Genomic DNA, 10879 nt, shown 5'->3' with positions numbered 1-10879 from the left:
CGGACTGCAGTCTTTTGCCATCTTCAAATGTTGACTGAAGACTCACTTGTTTGTTGAGTTCTTAAATGAGCACTAACTCAGCAAATAGCAGTTGTCTTCATTCTTAACTTGTATGCTTATCTGTCTATGGTTATTTGTGCTTCATGATATACATTTTAATTCCTGTTTAAGTGAGGCTGTTTAATTGAAATAATGGGTAACGACATTGATTCCTGTAATTTATTTGTAGTCTGGCTCAAGGGGATCTTGAATTCTGACCTATCTATGCTACTATCTAGAATGTGCAGATGCAAAGCACTTTGTAAGTCACTCTGGATAAGAGCTTGTGCTAAATGCCCTAAATGAAATTGTTCTACAAAAATACAAAGTCTGAGCAGACAGGTGATGAGGACCTAACCCAAATTATGATGTGGGCAACAGAGTGTGGCAATCAACTAAGGACTTTCACCTACAAGGAGTTTACCATAAACTCAATCTCAGGCATGGGCGCAGATGGAAATTCAGAAGTGAGGGGGACCAAGCTGTACAATATATACGTTTATGCTTGTAGATGCTAGATTTCAGATGGGGTTAATATAAATCTGGAGGGGACATGTCCCCCCCGTCCCCAGTGCCATCTGCGCCCCTGATCTCAGGTTCATGGGTTCCTTCACAATTACTAAATGTTTCAATTATGTTACTTTGTTACTTACCAGCTCCCCCCTTTTGCATGATCCTTTCTTTTTTTTTTTTTTTTTTTTTGCTTACACCTGTTGTTAAAGGTCCATTGGATAAAAGCACGCTCCACTGGACATGGCTCCAGGCCCTAGGGGGTCCTCATCTCTTCTGCAAGTAGCTCCTGGAAGGCTAACAGACGCCCTTGTTCCATGGCCATCCCGGATAATTCAGGGGGTGGGGGTGGGGGCTGACATGCATACAGCTCCAGAGACTTCAACCCCCAGAATTTCTAGCAACACCTACCCAGAAACTCCTCCCTTCATTATTAACCCACACCTTTTCCTTAATGTCTACCCCCCTAAAAGTAGGACTTACTCCTTCACTCATTGCGAAGTACTGCTGACTATTCAGAAAGCATAGCGAGCATTTATTCCTGCATATGTTCTTCATGATTCAACCTGGTTTTTGCCCCATTGTACTTTTGCCTCTGTCTGTTTTCATGCATTACTGGATTGCAGGACAAATCTCAACATAAGGACACGAGACTAAAAGTCAGCAAGCATCTATTCTGTCATGTTCCCCATGTTACACTCAGAATGGTGTTCAAAGGAAGAAGTAAATCACTGCTCTCCTAAATAAATGAATAAATTAATGCAAAGACATTTCTGCCTGTATTTAGTTTGCTAAAGAACACCCAAATGAATGTAAAACACCGCATACCTCACAAAATGGTGACAGAATACATGTTTTATATGATTTGCAAGCAGAAATGCAGATAAGTGCATATATTTTAGTAATGCAGGTTCAGGAATTTAGTCATAAATATATGAATATAAATTATTTAATTTATTTTATAAAATAATCTATTTCTCATATAATCTATTTCTCTCGTATTGGGATGCAATGAGGGAAATACCTCGCACCCACCCACAAGTCCACCCACACAGCCGAGTTAGTATGCCTCATTTATATAGGGCATACTAACGCTGTGTGGGTGGACTTGTGGGTGGGTGCGAGGTATTTCCCTCATCGCATCCCAATACGCACATACACAGAGAGAGAAAAAAAATACTAAGAGAGCCGCATTGACATAAAATAGGGGGAAACCCTGGTAAACTGCTTGGTGTTTGCAAATTCTATCATGGAGTGTTTGGAGGGGTTGTTCGTGCGCGTGGGCATGCGGCTTCCTGCCCGAATTCAAAGCTAAGGGCTACCCTCCCACGAGTCGTGGTATGCCTCGATTATAAATGGATTAATTTAAAGGAGCTCCCTCAGAAAGCTTTGCGGGGTGAAATGATGGTTGCTGTACCGAGAAAGATTGATCTGGGGTAAGTCCAAAACAGTGAATGCCGCTTCATTAACTCCGAGTCAGAGCCGCGAGTGCCGACAATCCGTCTCCACGGTGAACGCGTAGAACGCCCACGCGGCGTTCCCCTCTCCTCGTGCTTACTGCGGAGGGCGGAAGTGACGAGGAGGCAGGACTGGCCTGCGAGGGCTCCACGGGCCACAGCAAGCAATAGAATTTATCAACAGAGTTGATACGTCTCTGAAGTACGGAGCAGTTTAAGACCTTATCTCATGCAAATAAACGAAGTCACTGTATGAGGTTAACACAAGAAGGCAGCCGGGTACAATGACTTAAAATCTTCCCTGACAACCATGCGGAAACACTGACGTCCATGTTTCTGCGTGACCTAATACAATTAATCCATACTAAACGATAAATCGTATCAGCCGTGTCTAAATACCTTCAAAATTCAAAAAGTGTTGGAACAACATAGCTTTCGACATCATGTAGGCTACATGAACTTGAACTGGAACAAGCAATAGTTTTGGATACTGCAGGCAATAACTTGTGTTGGGAAATCCCGAACACTCGGTAGTGTTGTATTGGAAATACACACACGGGGTAGAGACTGTGTATGATCTACGACTTACTGGCCTATATCGTTTACCTCGTGTTTACTTGTTAAATGTTATTCAATAACATGCCGACAACACAACAAGATGATATAGTCTACCAGAAGATGCAAGCTATTCACTCTGACATGAATATCCATTGTTTTCACTGACATGTTTTTACATTTATATTTATGCAAGTATTACAACGGTGCAAGATTTTCCCCGCATCATTTTGTTACTTGAAAGGAGTTTGGCGATGAAGGATGATCGATTTTATAAATACTTGTAGGGACAATTATAAAGCGCATTGCATTCTTTGTGTAACGTGTTGCTTTCAAAATAGACTGACAATGGTGCTGGAAAAACAATAGGAAATATTGAATAGCAGGCTACATTAAGAACAGCTGTCTACCGCGTCCTGCCACAGTTTTGCACTGGAGTTGAGCCTATCGCCTCCGGTTAGAAACATTACATCAATATATACGGCTGATGTGTGGGCTAACAAAATCTGGAAAAGACTTCACAACCAATGTAATGCCATTTTACGCGCCTGGGTTCCCTTTTGCAATATGAAAATTTAATGTGAAAAGGCAATGTTCGAAATTTTGAACTAAATGTCACTGTAAAGCCTCCAAACACGAACACATGCAGAGGCGCGCGCACGTGCACACATACGCACACCCACACCATATTATTATTCCTAACAACGGCAGCAAGCTAGAAAGACAGTCTAGAAAAGGAAGGAAATACATCACAGGACTATTCTGATAGTGAAGTGGAGCATATTCACTTATTTGACCAATACTTCATGTTCTGTTTTTACTTTCCTCTCTATCAAACAATATGCCTAGTATTTATTCGAGTACCAGCGGAGACGGAAGATAGCAAGTGAAAATGAACGTATTTTCTCTAATACTAATATTGAGTGACAGTCAATGATGTTCAACGCTTTCTATATAAAATATTCTGCCCTTTGGCACCATATCATGCTACCATCGTAGGGTACCTTCTCCTGTCACCTCCTCTCTTTCCCTGCAGAGTCGCACGTAGACCCGTGCGCGCTTTCAGGTCCAGTCAAACCATTGCCTCGCGCCCTGCATCTGTGATAACGGAATAAAAGCGCTGTTTGTTAACGAAAGAATGCCGTAGGTTTGGTTGTAAAAATACCTGCACACCATACTCTGATACGTTGAAGTATCTCTACCAGCTTTTCTAGAAAGCGTTGCTTAGACATTTTAAGAGTAATAGCCCTTTCAAATGTTTTCAATGCATTGATGATTCATCTCTAAACAGTGAAATTCAAGAAATATTCTAAAGCCTTGAAGGTTACATTCAGTTTATCATTTAATATATTGTCAATACAGTGGAAAACATGCGATGCAAGGCCCTAATTTAGTTCAGCCTTGCTTTCAGATCGAACTGTCCCATGGCAAATCATATGAGTTAAGAATGTCTCGGGCTTTCTCTTGGACCATCCAGAACAACAAACGTATTTTAATGCAATAACGTGGAAAATACGGCGCAATACAACACCAGATCATGACTGGACGGAAAACATCCGAGGGCTTGTGCAATGATCGTGAACTGCGCTGTTCCACCATTCGTCTCTCTACCGCAAGCACTAACATTTAATGATCGTTGTCTTATTACATTCTCCTCAATCAGACGTTTTACATTTACGATGTACTGGCGGAGTATGTTATAATCAGTTTACTGCATTTCAATGTTTCAAACCAGGGGTAAAGAGAACGCATACTGTGGACTGCAAGGAGTCCTTCTGGGAAGGACCGGCCTTTCTCTGTGTGCTGTAGTGCCGTCTCTAGTCCTCTCTCGCCAAAAGAAAAAAAGTACTATTTCATTCATCCCGTTTCCGTTCATTCATCTGAGCACTGCAGCGTAGCGAACGCTCTGGGTTCGATCGACACGAAAATTCTTATCAATGGAGAGTCTGACGTCAATGAGCAGCAGTGACGCGCAGTCACGTGGGAGCAAGGGGGCCGAAATATAAAGATGAGGAGCTGGCCGTGGTACTGAAAATATCTACGGCGCCGTCACGAAGACGTGAGCGAGCGGCGTGAACGATTCTTATCAAAAATACTCGAGTCCCCAGTTTAAACAATATATTTTCTTCATAAAAGGGAAACGTACATACTAGCAAAGAGAATACTTGTGTCCAATCGAAAAGTTCGAAGAACAGAGGCGAGCAAAAGTGCACAGGTCTGCGTCGCTCTTGGGATCCCGGTGAGTCCTCGTTTTCATATAACACTATAATAGCAAAGTAGCGAAAACTACTTTACAGTCCATTGTAGGTAGTGGCAAGGTTTAGATATTGAATTACTATTAACATGCATCACTGTATTATGGTGTAAAAGCAAGTAAAATTGCACCGACCACTTTATGTTCATTAAGGACCAAGGCAAACAACAAAATGTATACAACAAATTATATCATACAAACAGATTGTATGCATTGTAATGTCCATAATGTAGAGCATAAAGAAGAAAAACAAAGCGGGTTTGTTTAAAAGAAGCATAACATTTAATGAGGTACATGATTGGGTGGAGTCGGAACTGATGCATCATGATGATGCTCATTTGAGTAAGATGGAGCTCTGATGTGTCTGTAAATGACGCCAGCATTTGTAATGACGATGACGACGGGATATCACTGATAAGAGTTGTGTAGCATCAACTATCTAGAATAAGGTCCAAAAGAGAGTCCAATTAGAGACAACGGACAACGTTATGAATAAAGCATAAAGTTTTTATTTATTTATTTTGCGTTTTGGCTGTGCCTTGCTTTTCGTATTTGGGTCTCCGATTTGGTGTGAGTTTCTTCGGACAAAGGTAATTAATTCCGATCCAGACACCTGGGATGCATGTGTTGGACGTTAATGACAATAACAAGATCGTAGTGCGACAGTTAACTGGGCATGTCCTGTCATTAGTGCATTTAAAATGTGAGCTGGGATTCTGTGGTGTTCAACCTAGGATAAAACGCCGTGGCTTCCACAAATCTATAAAATAACCCGATTTAGTGCACAAGATTACGTGGAGTCACGACGCCTTAAAGGCGGATTACTAATGTGCTTTGGCGCTGTCATCTCCCAAGTGAATTTTACTGGATGTGATGGCAGTACATAACAGAATAGCAGACGCGGTTGCTTTCTTTAACTTCAGAGTAGAATTTCTTGTTGAAAACAATATTGCTGAGATGGCAACCTCAGCAACGCTGTAAAACAGAAGGATTAAACACGGAACTCTGATATTTAATCTTATAGCCTACTCAAAGACTGCTTTAAAAAATGCATGTACACAGATGAAAGCAAACATCTGCATCCTGACCATAGACGCGAAAACAGACACGCCTGTTTCTACAAGGGCAACCATTTGAGAGAGATCGGGAATGTAATGGATATGTAAATTTGCGTAAAGATCTTAGTTCACTAATATGTGTGGGCACGTTAGCTTTGTTAACTTCTAGGATGGTATTATCAAAGTTTTTTTTTTAGTTTCTCAAGATGTAGCTATAGTTGCATTCAAATCAACACTTCGACAATATATGACTATTCATTTAAGTACGTTTATGTTTTCTTGCAATAAAATCCATAAAGCAAGCTTTTTTCAGCCTAACAGGTGCACAATATGACGATCAAGTATCGTATAGTTTATTTAATATTAAAATAACAGAGTTTTTTAACTGTGTTTTAACAGCACCAGCAGTCGTGCGCTGGCTTTTATGTGCGCAAGGGGTTTCCAAAACACTCACGCGCGGCACCAGCGCAAGCTTTACTTAGTCAGAACGTCTTTACAAAACCAGAACAAAACGCAGATAACAATATGGCTTGATTTGATGTTTTCTAGATTGACGTACAATATCCACAAAAATCATAATAATAAATGTTGAGGAATGACGTAGGTACTAACTAGAGTTGATTATTAAAGTAAACAACCACACCTTTGGTCGTTTAATAGATGTTGGTATTGTATATTACTCATACAACATAAATAGTTAATAGCTGTCGTGTACATGGCATGCATATGCAATCAATTGTGAGTCATAAAATGGTAGGGCTGTGTGCGCCATTTTATCAGAGAAATGTTTCATCTCATTTCTGTATTCCCTTTTGTGGGTGCTGCTCATGAGACAGATACCAAGCAACTATAATGAACCATGTGGGTAAATGTTACCTTTTGTGAGTTTTTCTCAGTATATTCTGTCTTACTCTTCTTCTCTGATAGGTGCATCAGCTTCAGCCTTCACCTTCTGATCTGCACTGTCATGATTTGGTGCCACAAAGTCCCAAGTGCCCCAACCACACTCCTCATCCTCCTCTTAAGTCATATGTTTGAACCCAGCAGTACAAGCCCCATGTCCGAGGACCAAGAGACAGTTAGCAGCCAGTATGGGCCACCCTCTCTTGAACTTACACAGACACAGTCCAACCAAGAAAGGGACAGTTTGCGAAGTGCACAGAATGAAGAAGAACAGGACGATGAACTTTTTAAAGACGTCGACCCCAAAACCCTAGCAGCAGTTCTCCTGGAGGCCCTCAACAAGCCTCAGGCGGACACGACGGGAAACAAGAACGGAGAAGAGAAGGACAAGGCAGAGAAGGAGAGGGAGATCGAGGGGGCTGACAGGGACCGAGACGGGCGACAGGAGCTGGAGCTGGTGATGGCAGCTGCTGCAGCCCGAGGCAGAGAGGAGCACGAGAGGGAGGAAGATGAAGAGAGAAAGAGAGCCGAGGAGGAAGAGGAGCGGCTCACGGAAAAGGTGACAAGTCACACCACCAGTCAGACAGTGCCGGTAAAAGAAGTGGAGGCGGACGCGAAAGAAGTGGTGAGCAGGGAGGGGCAGCGGGAGACAGAAAGAGGCACCGACACGGAGAAGGAGGAGCAGCTGAACCCCGAAGAACTAAAGAATTTGGAGACAATACTTGAGGAGTTTCAGAGCTACAGCACGGCCACGAAAAGAGAGCGTGACTCCTCAACTGGCCAGAGGGAGAGTCGAGGCAACTACCATGACTATCTGGACCGCAATGGCCTCATGAACAACGAGATTAAGCCCAAAGCCAAAGGCTACGACCTGGCCCTGTCCAAGAAGAAGCTCAAGTGGCAGCAGGAGCAGGAAAAGAACCAGAACAGGCCACTCTACAGGGGGGGCAACTTCATGGATGATTTTAATGACAACTCTGAGAACCAGGAAGAGGAAAACGGAGAGGACGAGGATGACGAAGAGATGTTGAGTCCTGAAGAGGAAGAGGCTAGGGCCAAAGCTGAGCAGGAGGAGGTGCGCCGACAAGCAGCGGAGGCTCAGAGAGCCAAGGCAGAAGAAGAAAAGCTCGCCGATATTGCCTCAGACATGCTCTTGCAATACATGGTCAAGCAAGATGGGAAGAAGTACAACAATGCAGCAGAGGATAAACGCTCGGATGAAGAGGACACGAACGATGATGACGATGACATTGACCCGCAAACTATTGACAAGTTGATTGAGATCTCAAGTAAGCTGCACCTGCCTGCTGATGATGTGGTAGATATAATCAGTGATGTGGAGAAAAAGAAGAAGAAGGACGCACCTGAAAATCTGCAGTTGCAACGACCTCTCGTACCTCTCCCAGCCCCTGTAGCTCCATCTACAGCATTAAGACCACCACCTCCCTCAAAACCACCTAAACCTAACACAAACCCCTTCAAAGCCTGGTTCAAAGACAGGGCTTCTGTTAAGCCCAACACACAAGATGCTTGGATGAAACAACAGTGGCCCTTTCGTGCCTACCCCTCCTATCATTTCTATCAAAAGCCCTACAGTAGCTACTACCCTATCTACATCCCACCTCCCAAGCCCAAAGCACGTTACTACGCCAAGCCATCCTACTCCCTTAATGACATCCTGGGGAATTCAATGGACTATGACTTTGATTACTCCCTCAAACGAAGGTACCGCCCCTGGGCACAACCTCGCCCAAGGGCTCCTCCAGCCTTCCGGCGGAACCTCTACTTCCCTAACTACGTTGTCCCACATCCTCGGACGTTCAAAGCCGTACCAATGCCCAAGGCCCGGTCACCTCTGCGTCGTCTACCTGCCTTCTATTACCAACCCCCAGCTTCTGTAGTCACCAGACAAGATGACTACTATAGCCAGTTGGAGCAGCCACCACGTGACAGTGATGAGGAGTTAGAGAACTTCATCGAGAAGGTTTTCCTGAAACGCCCTCGCATGTTTCAGTGAAGGTGTACATAAAAGAGCAAGAGATTAGGGAGGAAAAGCAGGAGCGCAAGAAAGAGATCAACTGAAAGACTGTTTTTGCCACCCTACCATATTTTAGTTTACTTTTACAGAAGTAAAACTTGTTCTGTCACGTTCATCTAACATTCCCTTTTGGGTCTGACAAACAGTTTGCCTGGAGACTGTTGACTGTTGCCATTTGTCCCCACACTGTTCATCCGAACAGCGTTCTCTTGGTCAGAATGCAACAAGAGATTTCATCAGGATTCTTCTTCACCTCATTATCTGCAGTCCTCCCCTAAAAAGACTAAGAGAGATATGACATGGGGAAAGGGTGCTTTTGTCTATTGTGTGGGTGCACACAGGGCTCAAATACCCAACTTAAAATCCTTCCTATCTACTCCAAGAAGGCCTTGCAAAAGCATAGAGATCAATGGGACATCCCTTTGTAAGCCTTATCTTTGTTTTGATAGTTTGTGATTTTATTAATCTTTTTTTAAAAACACATATAGTCATTTTCATTGAGAATGAAATAGAAAAACAGCAAAAAAATTTAATCGCACCTTTAAAGAATGCATGCACCAAGAGCATGTTTATTCAACTCCATTAAAATTCAGTCATGCTCAAATATTAGAATCAAAGATCAGTGCCATATTGTTGGGAAATGTTTGGGTTTGGTCAAGAAAATGTATTGAGTCTTAACTGTACCTAGAAGTATTCTGCTTAAACATTTAGCATTTGTGTATGCTCATGTAAAAGAAGACACTCAGCCCTGTACATAGTACCTATCACTGTAGTATGACATTTTTTTTTTTTCAAAGTGTTTTTAATATAGTTTTTCTACACTAAACAACTGATAGTTGGTGCAAAGAACGCTCATACATTCCGAATATTTCTAAGAAAAAGCTGTTTTGAATACAGTTATTTATTGCCTTATTAAGACACTCTCCCGGCATTTGTCATCGATCGGTTGGCAGGTTTAATCCTGGTCACAGGGATTTTGTGGGTATACAAATTCACAATGAATCAAGTTATAAACTTCAGCAACCAAAACAGTAAAGTCATGTTTGAATTACATATAAGCTTAGATACAAAACTACCTTTATATGCAATTCCAGTAACCCGTTTCTGTTTCTATCCTCGATTTTTTAGCACCACTTTCAAGTTTTTGTTGATGGATTTTATGAGCGACATGTCTCTTTTTGACATTTCCTCTATTTGAACAACTAAAAACTAAACCAAGAGACCAAACACCCCCCTCCCCCCCTCCCCGAAACAGCACTGATAGCCTTTTGATTGAAATGGAACATTTTCCCTCATACAACAGTCTGACGTCCAGCCAGAGCCAAAATTCTGTTTAAGGTCAGAATTCATGCTAAGAAAAAGTGCTTGAGACCTCCAATGATGCATTTTTCTCACTGAACCACTGTAACCGGGCATAGTCGGAACAAAATGGTGACTCAGAAAACCTTCAGAATGATTCTTCAAAGGCTTATTTTTTTACCAAAAATGGGAATAATAGTTATAACAACAGTCTTTCAGTACTCGTGTTTAACAAACATCAAAGAGGGTCCCATAGAGTACAGAGCAATGCTCGCCAGATTCTACACTCAAATATCGATTAAACCCAACAGGACAGTGAGGAAAATGACACAAAAGGTAGAAGAAATAGGGTGTGCAGCATTCTGATTCTTTTAAGCAATTTTTTAAATATAGGAGAGAGAAGAAAGCTGAGGCTCGACAAACGAACAAAGATCTGACATCGCAGAGGAGACAAGTGTCTGCACGTTTATGTGAACTTGCATCTAAAATGTGTTGGTTCTTTAAATACATTATGAGCATTAAAAAAAGTATAAAAAAATACAGAAGATGAATGACTAGCATACCAGAGTAAAAAAAAAAAAAAAAAAGACAAGTCCTGTATAAGGAAAGTCAGCTGTTTGTCATTTCTAGATGTACCATGTACGTATCGTAATAAACATGCGTTTGCTGGATGTAAATAACCGCATGTTGATGACTAGTTTTGCTACACAGAGAAAATGAAATAAAATCAACTATTTTTTATTACGATTGGGTTTTTAATTGCGTC

The 10879-nt window shown here is 42.0% G+C and overlaps 1 protein-coding gene across 2 annotated transcripts; it reads left to right on the top strand.

Annotated features, from left to right (window-relative positions):
* The first annotated feature begins 4612 nt into the window (after window positions 1-4612).
* On the top strand, window positions 4613-10705 carry vgf (VGF nerve growth factor inducible). Of its 2 annotated transcripts, none has more exons than XM_076973449.1 (2): window positions 4613-4800; window positions 6801-10705. In XM_076973449.1, the coding sequence occupies exon 2, from the start codon at window positions 6841-6843 to the stop codon at window positions 8791-8793; it is 1953 nt and encodes a 650-aa protein (XP_076829564.1). In that variant the 5' UTR covers window positions 4613-4800; window positions 6801-6840; the 3' UTR covers window positions 8794-10705. The 2 variants fall into 2 exon arrangements, with proteins under 2 accessions (XP_076829564.1, XP_076829565.1); XM_076973450.1 differs by lacking the exon at window positions 4613-4800 and adding an exon at window positions 5266-5405.
* Window positions 10706-10879: the final 174 nt, after the last annotated feature.

Source organism: Brachyhypopomus gauderio, chromosome 14 (assembly GCF_052324685.1).
Source record: "Brachyhypopomus gauderio isolate BG-103 chromosome 14, BGAUD_0.2, whole genome shotgun sequence".
In the NCBI taxonomy this organism is placed as follows: Eukaryota; Metazoa; Chordata; class Actinopteri; order Gymnotiformes; family Hypopomidae; genus Brachyhypopomus; species Brachyhypopomus gauderio.
Note: the sequence above shows the minus strand (reverse complement) of the source record. Positions and strands in the feature narration are given on the sequence as shown.

What these genes read in the sequence shown, in the direction of transcription:
- vgf (XM_076973449.1), top strand. Translation starts at nt 6,841, where the DNA reads ATGATTTGGTGCCACAAAGTCCCAAGTGCCCCAACCACACTCCTCATC.